General features: G+C 41.0%; 2 protein-coding genes across 3 annotated transcripts; one reads left to right on the top strand and one right to left on the bottom strand.

The window, feature by feature from the left end:
• The first annotated feature begins 807 nt into the window (after positions 1-807).
• On the top strand, positions 808-12,862 carry LOC308314411 (neuroepithelial cell-transforming gene 1 protein-like). Of its 2 annotated transcripts, XM_080762043.1 has the most exons (13): positions 808-1,118; positions 3,055-3,121; positions 3,411-3,470; positions 3,600-3,707; positions 4,064-4,228; positions 4,317-4,379; positions 4,483-4,579; positions 6,070-6,146; positions 6,259-6,516; positions 6,642-6,812; positions 7,828-8,014; positions 10,290-10,646; positions 10,837-12,862. In XM_080762043.1, exons 1-12 carry the CDS (start codon positions 955-957, stop codon positions 10,595-10,597), a joined length of 1,725 nt encoding a protein of 574 aa, XP_080618169.1. In that variant the 5' UTR covers positions 808-954; the 3' UTR covers positions 10,598-10,646; positions 10,837-12,862. The 2 variants fall into 2 exon arrangements, with proteins under 2 accessions (XP_080618169.1, XP_080618168.1); XM_080762042.1 differs by having other exon boundaries at positions 10,290-12,862.
• A 129-nt stretch (positions 12,863-12,991) lies between these two features.
• asb13b (ankyrin repeat and SOCS box containing 13b) lies at positions 12,992-20,159 on the bottom strand. The gene is made up of 6 exons (XM_080760696.1): positions 20,015-20,159; positions 16,379-16,578; positions 15,959-16,109; positions 15,535-15,669; positions 15,250-15,441; positions 12,992-14,257 (listed from the first exon to the last, which is right to left on the bottom strand). The coding sequence occupies exons 1-6, from the start codon at positions 20,055-20,057 to the stop codon at positions 14,100-14,102; spliced, it is 879 nt and encodes a 292-aa protein (XP_080616822.1). The 5' UTR covers positions 20,058-20,159; the 3' UTR covers positions 12,992-14,099.
• Positions 20,160-24,634: the final 4,475 nt, after the last annotated feature.

Here is a 24,634-nt window from a genome sequence, read left to right as displayed (position 1 = left end):
TACGCGATAAGAGTTGGAGTACTGAGTACAGGTTATTTGCATTGGTGTACACTACAGGACAATTGGCCACCATTACATTGTTAGGCAAGAAGCAACAATCTTCACCTATGTACTTACATTACAAAGGAGTGTCAATGACCGTAGTCTGCTATGCATAGCCCGTGGATTTGAGAGGGGGTAGGCAAAAGCCTTTTCTGGTTTCATCCTTTTAGCAGACCTTGTATTGTAGGCCTATACTTCCCTGTGCCTGTCCTTTCAAACTCTTAATAAAGTATCCAAGCAAGCCTACTACCGTATATATTGTGCATTTGTTTTGTTATATGGAAACAGACATTCTGGGTATATAAAATAATATTAAAGTACAGCTTTCAACAGATTTGTGCTGCATGGTACAGTGTGGTGAAAACATGTACTTTATTAACAAAGTAGCCTAAACCATTCATAAGTTATATCTCGGTTTACAAATTACAACCCCACCCACCAGTGACCAGACTGTGACCTTAGACTAGAGTACTATACTGTGTGACCCAGGCCAGTAGGTCAGAGCTGCTTGAGATCGGCTGGGGGGGGAGAAGAAGAAGAAGAGAAAAAAAGGGGGGGAAATAAACCCAGATCTACAATCTAATAATGCGTCGCATTGCGGCGACTTGTTAGCTTGTAGATCTGTTGTTTTTGACAAGCTCCATCCTCGCTCCTCCCACCGTATGGTATCCAAGCAACAAGTGCCCAGAGCCTTGTCCTGATTGGCCCCCTTTCAAGAATCCGCCATATTCAAACTTCCGCCGTCACCGTCATTGTGTGTATCTGTTGTTGCTTGCTGTTGTTGTCATCGGTTCTCTCATACGTAGTATTCGCCATAAATCAAATGTCTGACCGGTTTCATGTACGTTTCTACTACTTTTATTTCGCTACTATCGCTGCTTGTCATCACGTCTAGTAGGAAGCGTCGTTAAAATGGACGGGACGGAGGACGGTACACAACATACTGCTAGTAACAACAAAAGGCAGAGCCTTCGCAGAATGTCCTCGAGGACGGCGTCCATTAGCAGTGTTATCAGTGCGGCAGTGCAGCCTCCGTCATCACCCCCACAGACAACAAGACGAAAGAACTCCAAAAAGTAAATAATATTATCACACTGAATTCCAAAGTTGCTCCTTGTTTTGATGGTCCGTCGTGAAATTGTATTGCGTTATTACTTTGTTGCTTCCGCGGTATTGAAATAAATACAATAAATACTTCCCTGCGGCCAGGGCTAGCTAGCCTATGATGCCCCCTGCTAGCAATGATGCTACATTACATTAGCTGTCCAGTCAGTTGTTACTTGTTAGACTAGAGGGATATTATTTAATTATGTTATAAATTCGGGTACAGGGCATGGCTCGGTTTCATGCTTATTCTGCTTACTCTTCAATTTCAACCTTGGACCTTTTAAATGCCCTGTGTGCTTTTTAACCTTTTAGCTTAGGTGAATGTATTAATTGTTTTTAATTGTCCCTTCATTTTCATTTTCTGCTTTATAGCACTTTGAGCTTTGTTTCATATGTAAAGTGCGTTATAAATAATATATTTTTTAAAATTATTTTTCAACTTTGTTGTCCTATCACAAGTTTTCAGGTGCTGAAGTGGGTATTTAGCTCCCAATGTTTTGCACTGATAAGAAGAATAGAGGGAGAAGCACAGGAAACTGGTCAGATGACAGTAGTCACAGGACACGGGAAAATATCCATAAGCTGCATTGCAAAATAAGAATAAGAAATGGGAAGAATATGATATCACAGCCTTATTGGACAGTGAGTGAACACAATGTTGTACGAATTGTGCTGGAGTCGCCCAAGACAAACAAACCATTAAGGTTTGTCGGGTTGCTCACCTAATGTGAAACTTTCAACATAAACAATTTTATTGAAATGCATTTTAAAAACATACCGTGGGAAAGTGAATATTTTGAAAATGTTTGCAATTGCAATTTAATAATGATTAATTGATTTACATTGACAGTGGGAGTACAGTGTAAAGCCCTAACCAGGTCGAGACAGTTTTAGCGTTGTCCCTACGCCTGCTGTGTTTTTTTGATTGATTGAAATATTTATTAACAGTTTGCAGAATTACAGTACATTTCAAGCACAAACTCGGTACAAAGACTGTGAGTGGACGACCCAATTAAGCATTACACTTTTACACGTTTACAAGAGGGTCCACCATGTTCAATTCATCAAAACAATTAGACCTGTGATATCATATGTCCTGTTGCACGATGACGTGCGTTGTCCCTAGTGATTCAACGCATGGAATTCAATGACCCAAACCACACCAAAGGGTCGAGACGGTTTAGCATTAACTCCTTGCAACCGTTTGGACCCAAGGAGTTGCATGGTCACCCTTTGGTGTGGTTATGGCTTAAAAGTGCCTGACTAAGGGCCGATTCATACTCATATTTTAGAGCCGAATAAAAGTCGGTTCGGCTACAATGTGACGTCATTTGAGGTTCGGGGGGGGGGGGTTCCGTCCTAAAGTCGTCTCTTCGGTGCTACTGAAAATTTCTGACGAGCCGAAATCATTTTGGCACTGCAGCGTTAAAATAAGAGTATGAATCATCCCTTTGAGCACTGGTGTCTGTCGCACACCGAAAAGAGCAGATCTACAAGCTGCATGCGACGTGACCTGCTGAGACTTTAGTGGAAGTGTCCATAGCTGATAATATCGGCCTGCCCTCCATGAACTGACTTTCCTAAGCAGACTACCCTGTTACTATGTGCAACCGCTTTGTTTTGCCACTGTAACTTTTTGTTTACCCATTCTTCATGCATGCGTCACTCAGATGTTCATCATCCATAACAACCTCTTTCCGTTTCTCTAATTTTAAATGTTATGATCTGAAGGTTAATAATTACGTCATCGTTATTACAACCACACCCTATATGGTGGAAATGTTTCCATGTACCCTGCTATTAAAAATGAGGGAAAAGGGAGGCTGTTTGATATATGAAAACAAAGAATTCATAATCTACAACAATTGATTATTTAATTCCCTCAACTTCTGTCCTTTCCTGTAGGCCCCCACTGCAGAGAGGAAGCTCGTTCACTTTCCTGACTCCAGGAACACCATGGGACTTCAGTCTAGTGAGTTAACATTGATTGCCACTGTGTAAGACTTATAGGATCCACCTCTTTCATACTAATCAATTTCTGTATCTGTATTGCTTGACAATTAGATTGTGGTTGTTCTAATAAGGCTGAATGGGCCATGATTCATGTCTCACTGACTGGAAATATTTTATTTATTTTATTTGCATTTAATTATTATCGCTTTGGGTCTTTGAGACATAATGATAGCGCTCATTAATTTTAGACAACATCTGTTCGGCTTATTGGACTTGTGAAAGTAATGTGCATCGTCACTTCTCTGCAGAAAAGAAAACGGAAGGAGAAGGATGATGACACAGTCAGTCTGTCCGGCTTTGACCTCAAGGTGAGTGTCAATCCAACCCATCTGAGAGAGAGAGATTAAAAGTAATGGGTGAATGAATGGGCATGAACTGAGTCTGTGTCCTCAGTACAATGAGTGGGTTTCAAACGGGTTTGTTTTCTCTACTTCCAGGAACCTAACCACAAGCGTGGACGACCACTGTCCAGAGTGTCTTCATTGGCCAACCTGATCTCCCCCTCAAAGAATGGGGCAGTTCGGCGGTTTGGACAGACCATTCAGGTACACAACTTTTCTATAGTGTCTGTTAGGCCAGTGTTTTGCAGGATGCGCTGTGGTGCTCTGCCATTTGTGCAGTCTACAAAACATAACAGCTTGCAGCACCTATTTCGCTTTGAGTTGTAATTTCTTTTAACTTCGCTTTAGGACGGTAATTTCGTTCTCTAGGCTTGCCGTAGGCATACACAGATTGCCTGTTCCAACCCTTAAATGAACATTGGTGTGAACAGAGAGGACTGAAAACAAAATCTATCCTGTATGATCCGGCCCTTAATAATGCCCATAATGCCGGCATAAACTAATGCAATGTCTTCCTTTTGTGTGTGATCATAATGGCACCTTTTAATTATGTCCCTTAGTCAATGGCGCAGCGCGGTGATAAGTCACCAGGACTGTGTCTCAAACCAAGCAGCAAGGCAGCAGGCCCCACCCCCACCAAACGAAGAAATAGCACACTGTGGTCTGAGACGATGGACATCCATCAGAAGAACACATTCTCCCTAAAAGAGATCAAGAGACAAGAGGTAATCATTTAAAATCATTAAAAATTAAAAAATACAGAGCGCATTCCTGATTCATGCTGTGATTGACGCTTTCGTGCATTCTCTCCAGGCCATTCACGAGCTTTACAGGGGAGAGCAGGATCTCATTGAAGACCTCCAGCTCGCACGAAAGGTGCTTAATATTATTTTAATGATCATACAGATTTTTTTTTATTTTTTACTTGTCTTGGTGCTTTAATAATTAACTCTCTCACTGGTGTTTTGTGTGAATTTAGGCATATCATGATCCCATGTTGAAGCTTTCTATTTTGACTGAGGAGGAACTGACTCATATCTTCGGGGACCTGGATGCGTACATCCCTTTGCACGAGGGTAAGCCATTACCACTCGCACTTGGGAGTCACTGTTAAACCAGTTTGCTGTTCATTTAATTTCTAGGTCTTATGTAGGGAGGGCATCCAGTCATTTAACCAATTTAAACTGGCTAAAGGTCCTTTTCAGATGGGGAGCGAGTGACGCAGGCGTTGTCGCCTCAATCAGCGTCGGGTCTGCTCCAGTTCTGCTCATGAGGGGAGCGGGGAGAAAAAAAAAAACTCGCCACAATCCAGGTCTAGTCACGGTCCCCTTGCGTAGAGGCAAAATAGCATACTGTATCTACAAGGTCACAACCCGTTGCATCATGTCATTCACGGTTTGCTGTATGACAACGTCTATAGGACTTAAGTGGTTACTTTTGATGGTACGATCCCTACCATAAACAGGTGGGTGCATTCCAGCTGTTGACTTGTCACTGGTGGGTGGCTGGTACTATATATATTCTATAGTGCCACTGCCTACTGCCTAGTACCTACCAACTCTTCCAAAGTGCACATGAGCAAGTTCTATGGCCTGAGTGACCTCTGTGATGAAGTAAATGGAGATGAATTTGAAACACTGCTCAAACCAACCACTAAAAACAAAACAAAAACGAACTAGAAAAAGTGCCCCTCGGGGCACAGGTCTCCACCAGGGCAGGTCAGGTTGTGGCCTCCTGGTGGCGCTATAACAGGCCAATGTGAAAAAAGTGGGATATATTCCTCAGCCTAGTTAGGAAAGTCTGTGAAAGATTTCATGTAAATTGCACGCTCCATTCATGATTTGAGGCTTTTTGTGGGGGCAGAGATTCATTGTTGGCATCCAGGGAGTGTGTGTGTGTGTGTGTGTGTGTGTGTAAAATTTGGCATCGACTGGGTTAACGGTGCCGGAGATTAGCTGGTAACAGACGAATGGACGGACACACGCATGGACGGACTGAGTGCAAAACATACTCCCTCCCCATGCCTTCGGCCTGGTGGAGACAATGAAAGTTACTTGAGTACGTTTGTTCTTGACAGCAGATACGATATTTTTAAACAGAGAATTCAAGAGTGCTATTTTCATCTCAGCCATGCCAGGTGTTCATGCATATAGCTATAATAAATGTAAGGACAAATATAATTTTGGACCAGTATAAAAGTTATTTATTGCACTGGAATACATGTGTATCTGACTGTGTATGATGGAGGTACAGCACCTTTCCAAAAGATTTGAATATCATGGAAAGGTTTGCTGATTGCCTCAATGCCACGGCGTATCGAGGCAGTGATGAAGGCAAAGGGATTCCCAACCAAGTATTGAAGATTGACATTTCTGTTAAGTACCATATTTTGATTTATTTGATGTTATCCTAATTTCTTAATGTGGCAATTCAGATTAAAACATTCATGCTCTGCAAAAACTGAGTAGTAAATGGTGATTTATTCACAGTATTCTATTTTTTTTAACCTGTGTTCAGTGACAAATACAATGTTTGTTCTTCTAATTAGATGGTTTTGTCTCTGCAGAACTATTGATGAAGCTCACCAAAGGCACTGGCCTAGATGGAACAGTAGGTCCGGTCGGACAGATTGTTATAGACTGGGTAAGTATTTTGGATGCTCAGATTTGCATTTAAAAGTGTTTTCTAAAGGCCCTATTTGATAATCAAATGAGGGTTTTCCTGCTGTCTGAACAAAACATTGTGTCTTTTTCAGTTGCCTGGCTTGAATGCTTACAAAGGCTACTGCAGCAATCAGCTGGCCGCCAAAGCCCTGCTGGACCAGAAGAAGCAGGATAAACGGGTCCAGGACTTCCTGCAGCGTTGTCTGGAGTCACCCTTCAGCAGGAAACTGGACCTCTGGAGCTTCTTGGACATCCCCCGCTCACGTCTGGTTAAATACCCGCTGCTACTCCGAGAGATCCTCAGACACACGCCACCCGATCACCCGGATGTACCCAATCTGGAAAGAGCTGTATGTTACTTATTGCATATATTGTGATGTTCAATGGCAATGGATAACAGAATGATTAATGCTTTGTTTTTGTAATTGTGATACATTTTTTTTATAAAATAACCAAATATAATGTGGCCATTCAGATTACCATAATCCAGGGAATTCTGACTGAGATCAACTTGAGGAAAGGGGAATCGGAGTGCCAGTACTATATTGACAAGTTGGAGTACCTAGACGATAAGCAGAGAGACCCACTCATAGACGACTGCAAGAGTCTTCTATGTCACGGAGAGCTGCGGAACAAGAGTGGCTCAGTAAGAATCTCACTCTTAAGCCCCAGCTAGAAGCAGCTTCTAGCTTCCATGTTATCTCTATGCATACTAGCGTCTTCATTTTGAAGCTTGGAAGCTAGCTTTTTTTCTAGTTTGCTTTTTTCTACCAGCTTCTAAAAGCTGTGTTCTAGGTTCCTGCTTTTAGAAGCTGCTTCTAGCCAATCGAAGCACAGCGTGGTCTGAGGAGCTGACCGTGGGAGGCGGCCTTTTTTCCGACAGCATTCTAGCCGACGGGGCAACGATCCGATCCGCAGCGGGGGGACATTCGCTGCGATGCGAAAAAGCGATGGTCCGACATGCGCTGCTCCCGTGCTTGCGGTTAGGGTTAGGTTAGGATTGAGGTTTCGGATCAATATGCTGTAATAAAAGACCTGCACCCCTGACCGTGGACGGTGCCGGTGGACTGAACACACACACCCACCCATAAAAACGGTTTTTAAATTAGAAGATGTAGATTGACAGACGTGAAAGATCTATGTACTTTCATTAACATTTCGTTTAATTAACCTTTTTATCACCAAGCCCGACACCACGCAGGTTTCTGAGACTGCAGAGAGGCTCTCTGCTCTGAGTCATCATACTGTGTATGTGTGAGTGAGCAACAACATACTTTTATAAATTAAATGACCTTTAAATGGGTTGCAATGCACATTGTGTGACCAAGTTGACCAACCCACCTCTCACTCTCCCACACCGAGCACAGCGGTAGAACAGGCGCGCACTTTAAAATGCTGACTATTTTCTGTCTCGTACAAATTAAAAGCACTACAGCTGCAAGTTTTGTCACTTTCTGAAAAAAGCTGCTTCAAAATCATTTTAGCGTGCTTTATTTTTCCAGCTTCGGCCAGTGTGAACAAAGCTATGTCTTATTTATGCTTGGTACATTCAGTATTACTTAAACGCACACAATAATAGCTGAATAGCGTATTCTACAAGTAAACATTTTCCTCTCTCTGTTAATGTGAAATTCACGCTTGGTTTTCATGTTGTATTTTAGAAACTGCACGTGTTCCTGTTCTCCGAACTTTTGGTTCTGTCACGACCAGTGACTCGCAATGAAAGGAGTTGTTTCCAGGTCTATCGGCAACCCATTCCAATTCGGGACTTGGCACTGGAAGAACTTCAGGACGGGGAAATACGCATGGGTGGTTCCTTCAGAGGAGCGTTCACCAATGGGGATAAAGGTACGTCTATATACGTCTATATACCTTAATCCGTGATAAAGTAAAGAGAATTTTGTGTAAAGCCAAACCACACCAAAGTGTCGAGACGGGACGAGACGGTTTTAGCGTTCGTCCCAGTGGTGTCATATGTCCTGTACAGTTGCACGTCGACCCAAGTGATACAACTGGTTCAATTCAATGGCCCAAACCACACAAATGGGTTCGCCATGCAACTACTCGCAACCGTTTGGTTGCAAGGAGTTGCATGGCGTTCCATTGGTGTGGTTTAGGCTTAATACCAAAGTGGAAATTATCTACAGGTTCAACCTTGCTTGTTCGGAGTGAATGTACAGGGGAGCAATTTTGGAGGCTCTTGTCCAGAGTGCAAGATCAGAGTAGATGGTATGAACTTAAAGGGGGTGTCAGTGATTTCAGTCAAAAACCCTTAGGTTTCGTTTTTGCCTTGCGGGACACAAGCTTTCATCCAATCAGGATAGAGAACAAAAACGAAACCTAAGGTTTTTTGACCCCCAGGGGTTAACTGGGGACAGGGAGGAACTCCTTATATGGTCAGCACACTCTATAGTAGAGAGGATTATCACAACAAAACAAAAAAATAAGTGATATTTGAATTAAGTGAAATCACTGACTCTACCTTTAACAAATGACAGGGTAAATTAAGGGCCACGTAAATAAGAGTACTTTGGGAGTACAAACGTGGCTTGCTGTGGTTCGTTACAACAGAAATGTGCATGCATAGTGTGAGGGCTGCCAAGTGTTGCTTTGTTTTGTTTTTCGCCCACGTCTTTGAGAAGCTTGACTGGGCAAGATCTCAATTGACTGGGCCTGTGCCCGAGTGGCCCAATGCACACTACGCTTCTGCCGGTGACTACACACCTACTGTCTATGCAGTATGCACACAGGATAAATAGGTTATCCCCACACACATTCAGGGAGAGACAGAGGGCTGTATTTTGCGTGTCTTAAGTGCCAGGTCTTATTACCTAACTTGAGTAAACTAAAGACCTGGAGGCGTGATCAATGCCATTTGGCTATTCTGAGTGGCCAAAGAGCATTGATCACGCCTCCAGGTCTTTAGTTTACACAAGTTAGGTAATAAGACCTGGTACTTAAGACACGCAAAATACAGCCCAGAGCCTCTGTCATGTCATGCTTTTATCTGACTCTGATGTTTGTTTCCTTGTGGCTGTAGTGTCAACCACAACATTACAACTAAGGCATGGCAAACAGAGTGGTCATGGAAAATAAAGATAACTTTGCATTAGAACATTTGGCTGTTGTCTTTCCAACCAATGCACCAAGTTGACATGCTCAAGAAACCTTGCACTTATGTAGAGATGGCAAGTATAATCAGTCCTCAAGTGTCTTGCTCAGGGACCAGGCGACTCCAGGACAGGATGTCCAATTAGTCCATAATGTTGGTCTGGTCAGGTTTTCAGTTGCAGAGTCAGATGGTCAGCTCTGATTATCGTGTAATTTAAATGGACATCAGACTCAAAACAAGGCGTTTTAGTTGATAAATGAAGCACAGCGATAGTTTATAATACATGTGAGTCGCATGCCTAAGCTGTAATCAACTATCAGTCAGTTCCTATTCTCATTCTCATCTCAGCTGATCATTACGTCACACATTCATAGTTTTCATACTCCAATCAGAGCTCACACTCTTAACAGAGCGTTCCTTTAAATATGGCTCTCTGCTTCACTACTACAGCTGCTTCATCGATCACAGGCAGTCAGGCAGTGCTGCTGCGGCGGCTGTTGACAAAGCTTGCCTCCTCCACAACAGCCGCCACCTTTTGATCACAGTCTGGCATAAGCTCAAATACTTGGGAAATATGTCTGCTGATTCAAGCTAAATATTAATGCCAATGATGTATTGCGTACGTATTGCTCAAACGTGTAAACTGAATGTTGCACTGGAATTCGAGTGTGCATGGCTCTAAGTAAACTAGAATTCAATGTTGATATAGCTTTAAAATGCATTCAAGTTTGCATGATTCAAGTTCATCTCATTAACTGTCTTGATACGTGCTGTTCTTGTATACCCACGAGGGGTTTTGCTAATGCTCTCTGATTCTGCTTAGCATGCTGCTTCGACAAAAGTCAGAGAATATCTCCCAGAGGGTGATGCCTTTAACACTAAGTTTAACTGTATGCCATTTGTTGTAATAATTGGTCAATCTACTTTGACGTGAGCGTTTCTTGATATTATGACCAGTCTGGGCTTTTCAACATGCTGAATTTTTCATTCACCATGTCCCTCTTCTTGCAGCTAAGAACATATTCCGTGTGAGCTCTGTGGATCCGTCCCACGGCCAGTCCCACACCCTGCAGGTCAACGATGTCTATCACAGACAGCAGTGGCTCAACTGCCTGCGCAGCGCCATGGCCCAGCACCAGGGAGTCATCAGAGATCAACGCCGCTCCTCCACAGCCTCAGACATCAGCGTCTGTGATGAAGAAACCGACGAGAACTGCCCTCATGTCTCCAGCTCGAAACTAGGCCCCCGGGCGCACTCCAGCACTGGGCTGGAGAAGAAGTTCTGCAGCTCGCTAGAGAGGAAGGAAACTGGGGTCTAGACCTCTAGAAGATCCTCTTGAGCAGAGTCTGGGCTTAAGCACATGGACAGTATGTTTTAAAAGAAATCTCTTGGAATCCTTCATGTGAATGAATGAATGGTAATGCCACCTCTGTTTTAGCTATAGCGTAGACATAAAATATAGAATGGACATTTACATTTATAGCAATGTTGAAGACATAATTATTTCAGCTCTGTGAAACGTTTGTTTGATGCAGAATTGTTTTGCATTTCATGCAGTTCCCCAGCAAAGGAGATGGTTGTGAACACGTACAGTATGTAGGTGCTTATGACCTATCTATACTGCTGTATATCTATATTTTTTCCTTGCTTGCTTAGTAAAAAGCTCTTGTCATGAGTGGTAGTAACTGTCTAGCAGCTATGAAAGAAATCCGTCCAACTATATTGTTGAGTGTTCATTTAAAAAAAAAAAAGTGTATTGGTTTACAAATGAATCATGTGCCAGTGTGACTGAAATGTATTTAGTTTACAGCTATGAAATCTGTAATTGTTTTGCATCGTCTTGTATGTTTAAAAAAAATAGACATTGTTCAATACCACTGCTATAGCTCTTAAGAATGATTCTTTACTTCAAACAAAATTTGGCGAACATTTATCCTATTGGTCTCACTTGTTAAACTGAAGGGTAAACTTTTTGTCAGTTTTAATTTGTCATGTTTCTTTTTTTTCCCAGAAGGCCGTTTGGTAAAGTAACCTATATGGGCAGACTGAAGTTACAGCATTAGTTGCCAAGTTGGCCTGGCTAACAACAACCTAGCCAATTGTAAGTTAAACTTGTGCTTGAAGAACAATGGTTGCTTGTGTGGAAACAATCTCTTTAGTCCAGCTGTACAGTAACTACAGTTCCAACAAACTGATTTTAGGTGAGGAATAGCCCCACGTGGTTGCTCAGTCTTGATACATTTCACTTTTACAATATTATGGAAATAATACTCAATCTTGCATCTCTGCATCAATTTCACACAATGCCTAGTTTACAGGTTTATAGTGTTTGTTTACAAACAGCTGCAGCTACTTCACTAGTGCCGAGCAAGATTGAAGAATGTCAGCCAAGATATACAATAAAATGGAGATATGTTAGTACATCTTGTTACTTAAATTAGCCACAGCCCACAGGCATAGCTCTGTGACAAGCTGTGTGTAGGATCCAGCAGGGAAGCACGCACCTCTCAAAACATTCTACGGGTGCGGAACCAAAATACTTACAGGTGAGAGAAGATGAAGTTCACACACCAGGTCTTGAGCTCCAAACTATTTCATATATATATTAGATAATACATAATTATATCTCTATGAAATAATGTTTGGAGCTCAAGACCTGGTGTGCAAACTTCATCTCACAAGCTGTGTGTAAACATGATGGTCAACATTTCTTAATGGGACTGACAAACTACATGTACAGTATGTGATGAAATAAAGTATTTGATCACTATCAAGGTTGATTTCCTTAGTATCTACAAGACTCATGCAACCAAACATCCCCTAAACCTGATTGTTCATTCACTGTCTAGACATAACTTAAAACAATTGGCCCAGTTTACACCTTTTCCACATTATGATCTGGACTAGTTTTACCAGTTAATGTATTCCAATTGCAATCTAAATTTCCCCATCACTTTATTTAGAATGTAATAATTCTCTAGCAAGTCCCTTAAGTTGCAGCCTATAACATACAATAAATGCACAGAATCTCTGTACATACATGCATGCATGTATGTCTAGTTCACATGTATGAAATTCCCCACCAGCCATTTGATTACTTAGTCCACTTTTGGACTAAGTAACTCAGTTTGCAGACGTTTACCACTGCACAAGGACTTTCCAGAACCACCCGATATGGCCATAATAAATGGCCATACATGGTCTGATAACTTAACTCATAAACCAACTAAATAGAAAAAGCGGCAAAATGCAAGACTGGCTCAGCTGCAATTTATCTTGTTTCGCTGACGTTTTTCGGCGGTAACCTTCAGAGCAGACTAAAAAGTGTCTTAAAAAAACGTTTTTGTCTGCTCTATAGGAGGCTATTGCCGAAACGTGTCAGCGTTCTCAAATAAACATAGATCATACACCTCATTTGATTATTGTAATCCCAGGAGGTATGCTTTTATTCAACTCTCATTTAAATGGCACCTCCACAAACACTGTAATGTTACCTCTGGAACTTCAGTCCTGCCAATATACAGTAGCTGGGACATGGCACCAATCACAATTAGAGGCCCACTTATGCAGTTGAAGTGTTGGTCAATAGAGGACAACGTTTTATGTTTACAAGTTAACATCTCAAATGTTACATAATGTAATGCATTATTGTAAAGAGTGTTTTACACACTATTTTAATAAAGTGTGGAATCACTGTTCTATTCAGGTCTATTCTTACCACGAAACAAAAAACAAGTCAAGTTTTTCAACAGTACACAACTACACATACAGTACATTATTACAAATAATACTGCATTTTATTAGATTCACCTTTCATTGTTAAAAAAAAGAAAGACAAAATCTTAAAGTGCTATATGACTAGAACACAGAACAGGTTATGCTTTTTTTAAATAAATGTACTAGTTACATATTTACACTTTAAATTTAGACAGAAGTGTGTCTATGTGTTATTTACATTTACATTCAAATAAGTGTTCATCAAATATTTACAAATTACAATTTATTATTACAATTAACAAATATATACATATATCCGCACGCACACACACAAACTGTTGATAAAGTATATATTTTGCAAACTGTTAAAGTATTCAACCAATCAATATGACAGTAACGTAGATATAGTCAAGTCTACAATACATTGCTCAAGCTGTCTTGCTATTTTTTATGAGCTCAAACCTAATTGAGCAACTATATGTAGTTCATATAATAACCTCCACATGAACAAAACATCTCTGCACGTTGGTCTTCATGATTCATTTGCTTCCATTAATTCTGTTGCATCAACCACTATGTCTAAAACACATGATAAAAGCAGTACATATTACTGTAGGTGAAAATAACAAATACCCGGTACATGGGCAGGTGCATAAACCTTGAACGTAAGAGACCATGAACTGAACCCCCTGTATAAGCATGCTCTTCAAGTATTTTGCCACGATTCAACGGCAGCAACATGTGAGAATGAATCAATCACTTCCTTACAAACCTTATGTTTCAGGAAGTGACTAGTGACTACGTTTCAACTTTCACATCCTGTTCTATTACTTCCTGGCCAGTTAATAGCAGAAGCTAGAGCAGGGTTCCCCAATAGGCGGCCCGCGGGCCTTTTGCGGAATTGTCACTGCAGTGAATTGTCACTGCAGTGACAATTCCTTTTTGTTTTGGTTATCCCCCCCTCAGTAGTGAGTAATGTTACTTCTGATTAAGCCATCTGTAGACTCCCTTCTCCAAAAGGACCACAATGGAAACAAGCCTTCAGGCATTCTTGTGTTTTTATCCTTTTCAATAAAGTGCTCAATCACTCAATATGGGATGTGTCAGAGGTCATAAAGTTCAATAACTGGAGGTGGAATGTAAGAAAGAAAGTTTACGATGCGATTGGGCAAACCCATTTTTGAAATAACTTCATGTGTTCTTGCTCCATGAGCCCTTCTCAGGCTAAGTCTGCTAAGCTGCTGCAGAGTGAGGGGTGTATCTGAGAAAGAAAAGAAGATTGGACATGAGATCTTAAGTGGTTAATTCATAATGTACTAGAAAAGCACATTATTTGTCTTGGAGTGGAGTATCCAAAAATACAAATACTCAGGTCAAGTACTACAGATACTACAAAAATGTACTTTAAGGCACTGTTTCCAAAACAATGGGTCTGGACCCATTTGTGGGTCACGGAACCATTTTTATGGGTCACGAGTAAATATCACTTTTTTCCGTTTCCTACAAATTTTATTTAACTTTTATTTTAAAAGATGGAAGGAAAAAAACCGATGCCCAGACAACTAGACTACTAGAAAAAATAGCAGATCTACAAGCTCACAACATACCACGATGCGACACGTTGCGAGCTTATAGATCTGCTTTTTCACTTGTTTGGGTCCTGAGAAGAAATGTAATCTTTTTTGCGTCTCAAGCTAAAAAAGATTGAGAACCACTGCTATTGGCCATATTCAAACAGCAGCCATATTGCCAGCAAGGTGATACATACTGTAGGTGCTACTTCCCATAGACAGCCCATTCATCCAAACAGAAAAGTCCTATCTAATTATATTAAACCACGTCAAAATCACCAACATTGCAGCTGTAGGGAAAGCTTGAATTATCCTCTTTCTATCCGCAAAGTATTTGTTTCATAAAAGTCCACCGTAGACATTTTATGAGCTAATTCCTTGCAAGTGTTGGAGTTTGGAAGCGCTCGTTGAATTTCACTCATCGGCCCTTGCCCTTGAATTTGCACATAGTGCAGCAGGCAGCAGGAGGTTGCTTTACTGATAACGAGCGCTTCCATACTAAACACTTGAAAGAGGATAATTCAAGCTTTCCCTATAGCTGCAATGTTGGTGATAGCACCTAGGATATGTCTATGGCAAGATGGTTGCGGTCTGAATATGGCCAATAAAGTACAGTACTTGAGTAATGTGCTTAGTTATTTTCCACCACTGCTGAAACCATACTGTAGAAGAAACAACTCACTCTCATAGAACTCAAAGCAGAGATAACAGGGAGATCCATGCCTGGTGTAGTTGAGAGGCTTTCTTCCAAGGTTATCCCTTGCATACACATCACCCCCAAACTCTACAAGTAGGTCTATCAAGCTGATGTTCTGTACTTTTGCTGCATGATGAAGGGCTGTCTCGTGTAGTTTGGCAGCATTCACATTTGCACCTTGGGGGGGGGGGGGGGGGAGCGATTATTGTTTTTCCACCATTCTTGTTGTTTATAAAATATGAATGTATAAATGATACTGTTGAGTTTCACCTGAGTTAAGGAGCACTTTAACACAGTCATTATGTTGCCTGGCACAGGCTACATGAAGTGGGGTACCAAAATGGCAGTCATGGGCCTCCATGTAAGCCCCTTCATCAATCAAAAGTTGAACGCAATCTGAGTTACCTATTGCAAACACATTAAAAGTTGGACAATATATTACAGTTTAGGACAATGATAATAATAAGGGGCCCGGATGACCTTGGGATACAGTACATCACTGAGGATACGTCCCAGGTGCATCCATTCGATGTATTATTTTTTATAATAACAATAACAATAATAATAATAATAAAAAACATTTAAAAATATATATATATTATCATATATATAGACACACACACACACACACACACACACACACTGAGCATAGTACATATCTGAGTACATGAGCCATAACTAGATGTTTGTGTACCTCCCATGCAAGCTTCGTGAAGGGGTGAGAAGGTGAATAATGGAGGGTTGACTGTTGCGCCATATTCCAAAAGCAGCTTGACACACTCGAGGCTCCCGGCGGAGCAGGCATCACAGAGTGGAGTGCTGCCATCAATATTACGTGCATCCACCTGTGCGACATGAGAATAGACATTCTGGAGATGGTTGCAGAGGAGAGGATGAAGGAAAAGCTGGATTCTATACTGATTAAACTTATATTGATTCATTCTTGATAGACAGAGACTTACTTATATATTCACTCATATCTTCATTGTTGATGGATTGTAGAGTACGGTATACATAATGTTAACTCAGTCAGAAGAACCAGTGCAGATGTCTGGCGGTATACTGAAAATAAACAGTATAAACTTCTTGTAAAATTGTTAAATGAAGACCTCACCTGTGCGCCAGCGGCCAGCAGCAGCCTGACACATTGGGCCTGTCCCTGTATACATGCTTCATGTAGAGGGGTGATTGAGTCCACAGCCACAATGTTAACTGCTGCCCCTCCCTGGATGAGTTGCTGCAGTTGTTGGGACCTGCCTTGTGCAGCAGCCTCGTGAACAGCAGACCGGTCTGACCAGAATCCTAGGCCCTGAGCTGTAAACACAATACACAAACAAGTAGGGCATGATTATGTCATTTTATTTTTATGATTAAAGCCCTGTTTTTACATACTACAGGAAGTATAGTGGGACATTTTTAATTAATCTCTTGCGAAAACGGCCTCTCCCCAAGTTATATGCTGAATATTTTAGCTGGAAAAAGTCTGGCACATACCAATAATTACGAATGATTTAATTGTGTGGCTTTTTCACAGTGCAGATAGGCTATGACAGAAAACTTAAAACTATGGTCAAAATACAGCATATTTAAATAGTGGAAATAATCAATCTACAAACTCAACATGCTGTGAGCTTGTAGATTTGCTATTTCCATTATTTTTAGTAAATGTTTAAAAATGTATGAATATGAACCTTCTCAACCTGGAAACGATTAAGACGATTATGCAAAAAGAATTGCGATTACCTCAAATGATTTCAATTAGGCTATTTAATAATTGTGACCTGGCCTACAAACAAGGCAATATCTGTAAAGAAACTATTTATTCACTACCTCTCTGGAAGCACTGTTCACCAAATACTATGTTTTATGGGTCATGAGAAAATATCCCATACATTTCATACATTTAAAAAATATATATGATTACAAAAGATTTTAAAAAAACAATTCCAATATTTTTTACAAAGTATTTAATAAATTATAATAATAAAGTTTTAGCAGTGAAAATAGCACAATATCGCAACCCGGTGCTATTTTCACTAGTTTGGGTCCCTGGCAAACATCTCTCTTTTGGGTTTTGAGCTAAAAGGTCTGGGAACCACTGCTCTAGAGTAGCTAGAATTCAATTCACATCATAGCATTATAGCTAAAATAGAGCCATAATGCTGTCCACCAGGCCAGAGACTTTGTTTTCACATGTTTTGTGTGTTTGTTTAGTTAATAACAAAAAAAAATAATAATAATAATCTAAATGTTGTCCAATGTCTACGTTTAGATCATGTTGCAGTGTTGTAAAAAATATGAAACTTGTAAACCTTGACCCAAGCTGTTCCTGGACCCATACGTGTACTAAACTAGTCCAAAGGGCGTGTATCTCTCCAGCAGCACATGGTCGTTAAGAAAATATCAGTTGAGTTCCATGCACATACTGCATACTTACAACACTTTGAAACACACCATACCTTAGGTCAAATCCATTACATTCACACACACACACACACACACACACACACACATACACACACACACACACACACACACACACACACACACACACACACACACACACACACACGCCGGAGGAAACCAACCTACCCACCAACCTGCACATCGGGAACAATTAGGGTTTCAGGAAGTCTTGCTAAAGGACACTTCGACACTAACTCTGGGACAGCCCACTAGCCCAGGTTCGAACTGAACTGGGAACCTTGCGGTTTCCATCCTCTACCGCTGAGCCACTGCCGATGGATTCAATTACATTACATTACATATTTCCTGACAGGAAGTAGCTTTATAATTTAGGTAGACACTCTTATCCAGAGTGTCTAATAAGTGACTTACCACAAGAAAGGTAGAAACTAGGATACCAGGTAAACAATGATCAACTTATCTGTCTAAACAATATACTACCTAAATAACAATCTGTACATTGAAACAATGTGATGCCAGGTAAACAATGAACCTGGCATCAGTCTATAAATAATATGCTATTACATTTATTACACACATACCGGTACATCAATCAGTACAAAAATATCAAGACACGTACACATACTGTACTTGTCACACCAGTCATTTACGACTTCTGCTCATAAACTACTGAGAGTATACAAAATGTATCCATTTTGGAGTCTCAGAGTTATGGTTCCTCACTATGGCATCCACTGATGATCGGATTGATTGATTGATTGATTGAAAGTTTTATTCACAGTATGCAGGATGGGTACATTTAAAACAAAAGCACAACTCAATACAAAAACTGTTACCGTGGACAACACCATGATAAAGCATTACACCATTTTCAATTTAGAGTCAGAGACATACAAATATACACTTCTATAAAGACAGGAAATCATCATATACATAAAGAAAACAAGTAGCCTACAGACTTTAACTAGGCTACTGTATAATTATGTTTTATTTAATATCAGTGGCTGTAGTACCACTAATGACGGTATATACATAGTCATGTGATTGAGTTCAAGACCAAAACCACAGCTTTGAATTCATATGCCCCAACAACTATTAGGCCATTAAAGCATGATGTAGGCCTTACAGTGCCTTGCCATTTTTCAAGGACCACTTCACCATTTTTCATTTTGCAACAATTTCTTTCTACTCTGAACTGCCCACAGCCCTCCTATGAGACCATAGGAGGGCTGTGGGCAGTTCAGAAACCTGTCCACCAGTGACATCATCAATGGGGAATCCAAGCTAATAGAAACTGCAGGCTTTCTATTCCTGAAAAGTTGTGAGATATTATCGTTCTCACGATAATACAAATGATGATGTCACTGGTGGACGGGTTTCTGAAATGCCCATAGCCCTCCTATGAGACACAGACAGAGTAGAAAGAAATTGTGGTATTTTATCATGAACATTAGTGAGGACCAATTATATGAAGATACCAGTAAGTTGAAAAGTGGTGAAGTGGTCCTTTAAGCAACAGATTTGTTGCCAGTGCACTGGCTATAATAACATGGAATGGAACTGTATTTGTTTTAAAAACCTCCCAGTGGTAGTAATTTGAGTTCATGTAGGTCCAGTCAGTTAGCCAGTGAGTAATGATTTCACTCCTAAATTAACTTTAGTTGCAACTTAATCCTTTCCATTACCAACTTGCCAACAACCTGAGCAGGCGTGGAAGATAATGTAGCCTTGGATAAAGATATCATACTACCGTATATTTTATCGATTTTGATAGGCTATTTTTATATAAAAAATTAAAAATATAAAAATGAATAAAATAGACATCTAGATAGTCTTGGGTGTGCGTTTATTTCCTGTCAGCTGATAAAATCAAACACTGCAGTCGGTGCAACAGGAAATAAACTTTGGACCCATTTAGAATATTTACATAAAGGTCTGAAAAGTTGACTGTTTTTTTTCTCGCATTTAGTCAGCAAGGCGAATGATACCACCATGACAGCCACTGACCAGACCATCTGACAGGGCACTGCCACTAACAAGCTTAGCAGCCTTAATTGCTCAAATAATGCCAGCCAATTTAGGAAAGCTGTTATATGGTCGCTGCTAACCGACTCTCTGAAACGGACACACACAATTATAACAGCTGACTGACCTCCGTGCAGCTACAGAATGGCATGATTGGAAATGCTATTGCTGCTAGTAATTATGATTATTCTCTTTACATTTGAGGTCGATGTACAGTTACAGACAGTACAGTACAGTAGCCTACGTGCAGTAGCACAGACGCAAGTCACCTTGCAGATATGTTAATCGAATTATTTACCTATATCTCCAAACAACGACGGTCTGGGCCGAGATATCTCCATTTCACCCTTTATGTCTTCTAGACGTCAATCAATTTTTCGATTCATTTTCAAGTAACAAAATAAAGCTGCGAAGGGAAACATTGCCGTTAACCCAGATCCCGAAGTGGCTTGCACTGTTCACTGTTGGACTAATCCTGTTGGACTGTGGGAAATGTAGTTTACCGTTAATAGTGTTGCTGCAAGCCTGCAACCAGCTTGTTAGCGTGGCTTAGGCCAGCGGGGCTTATTATTACAGTTACAGTATAAGGACGTAAGAGCTTGGTCTAAATTAAACCTGTTTACATCTAGCACTATGGTTTATATAACCAAAAATAGTTTAATTCTCAAACATTTCAGGTGAGAAATCAAAATGTAGCCTAGTCGCTATTATTGATTCATTTCACATGATTCACATTAATTTAACATTTACAGCTGCAGCAGCTGAAGTAGCCTATGTTGCAGTATTAGCACCTTCTCTGTAAACAAAGTGTATTTCAATATTTCAATATGTATGATAACATTTGAGAGTGAGACATGAAAGGGCCAAATGGACAAAATCACAATATTTTGGTCCAAATACACCAAACCAACATCAATATTGTAATATTACGTGTGACAATATTATGTGTGACAATAATGTAGGCCTACATTTACTTAAGTACAATTTTGATGTATTTGTACTTTTACACTTGTACTTCTACATAGAGGCAAATATTGTACTTTTACTCCACTACATTTATTTGAAAACATTTGTTACTACTTTCATTATTATTACAAAACATAAATTAAACACTTTAGACCTATAAACATTTCCATATTATTTGAAAATAGCTAGATCTGCTATTTTCCAAAATATTTTAATACATTTGAAAACTTGGAATGGGACATTCTGCATAGTGCAGGCCTACTTGGGATTATGATCTGGTCGCAAGCAGATGGTAATTCACGTCATGTTGTAGTCATTGGTTTGCACTTCACAAACCGGAATCAGAAGTACCCAAAATTCCCAGTGATCAAGGTCATCACAATTTTAGGGCCTATCCAATAAAAGCCTTGGTGCGGCATATGAATCCGACACATTTCTTCAGACCACTTCTTGGAATAGTATGTTTGGTATATCCATCTTTTATTCCAACTCGTAGCGACTGGTGAGACAAAACCAGGGGGGGGGGGGGGGGGACCGAGGCTATAGTTACTGTGTGTACTCTCCCAATTATTGATTCCTGCAACTTGGAGTTTCATATCCATTTGAAAGTTCTGGCGGAAAACATGTGATTAGTAAAATATCTCCACGAGCTGCACACGGACGATATTCTCTGTCAACGACTAAGCCGGACCTGAAATTAATGTTGTGTTTAGTTTGTAAATACATCAAAGATGCGATTATAATCCATTTCTACTGGATAAAGCCTTAGCCTGGAAGAGACGTGGTCTCCAACCTTCCTCTTAAGGCTCATACATAGTCTGGATTTACGGTGGTGGGGTGACCACCGAACTACAACATGACGTCACGAGCCGCGGTGAAGAGCAAACCACCGCCACCGCTCCAGCCCTTCTCTCTGTTTTTACTCACCACCGCTCAACGTTATTTTAGCTCCGGTGGTCAGCTCACCACCGGAGCGGTGGTCACCTCACCACCGAAAATCCAGACTATGAATAGGCCTTTAGAGTGTTTCAACCCTTCAAACCACGACACGTCTATAGCTGGAAGCACTTGGCTGGTGTACTTTATACCTCATACTAAGCATTTAACTTAGTATGAGGTATAAAGTACAGCAGCCTTGTGTTCATAAAACAGAAAGATTGGGTATTGGGTAAGACTGACGTTATGTATCTTTCAGGACCTTTCACTGCTTCGTCTCAACCATTACTCTATGGCTCTGGTCTCTGGTTGCCATTACTGTTGGATCCATCCCGATGTTCTGGGCATCTTTGTAATGTTAGTTGTTAGTAAAAAGCAGGTAAAAGAGTAATGTTTGAGGCAGACTAACATCAGTCACTCTACAGTTCACTGTAGTAGAAGAGGTGTAGGTTTACCCCGCAGCTATGTCGGCTCTAACCTGACGCTGCCAGATCCAAAAAGCTTGCTACACAAATTTGTTTCACAGCTTATTTGGATCTGGGATCTCGGGAGCCAATTCGATGACGGGGCTGTTCCTTTTTTTCAGATACTTGGTAGATGATTGGATGGGGCCGTCTGTCTATCACCGTGTGGAACCAATCATATCATATTGACGTGTCTGTATAGCTTCACATCCGGTTTCGCACATATCCCGCCCTTAGCTCACGCTGATTGGTTCGGTACGAAGCAGATATTGGACTCAGCTCAACTCCGTCAGAGATCCCAGATGAGTGTTGTGTTGGGGAATATGTTTCCCCAATACCGCCCTCATCTGGCAGCGTCAGGTTATGTCGGCTCTGCCTACAGGAAATACGTAAGCTGTGACCATGAGACCCGTTTCTGAATTCGTCCATAGACGAATCCACGGAGGGCCGCCCTGGGAGCAGCCATCACAGGTCAGCTGTCTCTCCATGGTCACGACCTTCCTCGGTTTCATTGTGATTGGTGTAGGGTAATTAATCACACCACCTGTCTTCCTTCACTCGTCACTATGCATTACTGATGTAAGCAATGGGGTTAACGGCGCAAGGTGATTTACTGATAAACCTCAAATTTCAATCACATTCCACAAATGTGAAACGCAAAAACGTTGTATGTCGTACAAATGCTGTTTCAACCCTGCAGCTTCCCTGGGTCCTGGCGGCTGAAACCCACGACTTACACAGAGCTGCTCCGAAGCAGCACTTTCTAGTCAGTGAAATATGCTGATATTACTTAAATTTGATCTTTTCCTGGTCTTAAAGGACCATCAAGGGATGGTCGGGCATGTTTATCCCATGAAAATGTATGTGTTTTGGAGCCTCATTCCTTTTTCCTCAGACATCTTGCCTGGATGAAATGGCATGTACAATGCCAACTAAAGAGCCAATGTAAACCATGCATATTAATTTGCAGGTGCGCCGACAGAAGCCGGGCACACCTGAGTCCCGACCAAGGTGAGAAACTGAGAACCGACTTCAAGCTATGGGTGGCAACTCACTGTAGTCCCAATTGCATACCAATAGGGTGAAAAAGTCATGTGTTTTGAAAGTGCACATTGTAATTGAAAATTTGTCTAGAAATGTTGACATGAAATTAATTCTTTCTTCAGAAACATGAAGCTGTGGTTTTACATAATGGTAAGACTACTGGAATGTACAATTGAATAGGCGCAAGCTTTTATTTGGAAAATGTGATGCTCAAGGGTGTGTTGGTGCGTGGGTTTAGCATACTAAACAAGAGGTATGAGAGGTATGAGAGCCATGAGACCCATCCCATCCAGTATTATGGCCATGCATGCACTCATTGAGGACACAGAGATATATCTTCATGAATTCCTAACTGTCACCTTGAATGACATTTCAATGTTTGCTCTACGGCGAGATATAGTGCAACAGATATGTGAAGTTGCGTCATGATACATGGTATGATTGTATGACCTACAGTTCAACAGATTTAGGCCAAAACGTCTTCTTTGGTCTATAGCCTACTGGCATTGTGTACGAAAAGTATTTTTTTATTTGAGCTGCGCACACGCACGCACGCACATACTCACTCACTCACTCACTCACTCACTCACTCACAAAAGCCGTTTAATCCACATCTTTATTACGTCATCATTGAGAGCTAGTTATACCAGTTATACCTGACATCATATGCTGCTACGATACATAGGCCTACGCATCAAACGGGGCATACGCAAAGTAACCACAGTATACCGCTAATCAACTTACAAAATACATATACATAGATGCATTTCCTTTAATCCACCCGACACTGATCGACATATACGTCACCATCGAAAGCCGTCTCTTACCATACTTAACAATACTACTTTTTTACCTCCAAAAACTAGGTACGTAGCAAATAGCTAAACCTAATAATTCAATATTTCAAACGTTTTTTCACAGAGAAACTGAGATTTGACAGTTTGTAGCGGTCGACAGTACTTGCGCGCTCTGCTTGCGCACTAGTAGGCCATTTATGGCTTTGTGTGCAACAAGCAAGTAGGCACTCGACAGAGTGCAGTTCTAGTTCTTTTATGATTTTTGAGGGGCACTAGCACCCTCCTATAGACAGGTTTAATGTTTGTCTTTACTTGCGCAAGCAGAGTGCAAGTAATGTTGTTTGTCCAGTATTCCGATGCGTATGTCCCTTGTGCATCCACCAGTGCTGGCGTTATCCTGTTGGGGCATTGGGTAAAGCTCAACTAGCGGACGTCAACACTAGCAAAAAGAAATAGGATGAAAACGAAGAAAACGAAATCGAAGTTAGCTCTTCGAGTAGCAAGCTGGAATGTCAGAACCATGCGCACAGGGCTCTCTGACAGCCTTGACCTCATCGACGACTCACGCAAGACAGCCATCATTGACCGCGAGCTCCACCGACTTAATGTTGACATCACTGCTCTCCAAGAGACACGTCTCGCTGACTGTGGCTCTCTGAAGGAAAAACACTACACCTTCTTCTGGCAGGGCAAGAGTGCAGAGGAGACCCG

This window comes from Protomyctophum bolini (genome assembly GCF_963924005.1).
Source record: "Protomyctophum bolini genome assembly, chromosome: 4".
Taxonomy (NCBI): Eukaryota; Metazoa; Chordata; class Actinopteri; order Myctophiformes; family Myctophidae; genus Protomyctophum; species Protomyctophum bolini.
Note: the sequence above shows the minus strand (reverse complement) of the source record. Positions and strands in the feature narration are given on the sequence as shown.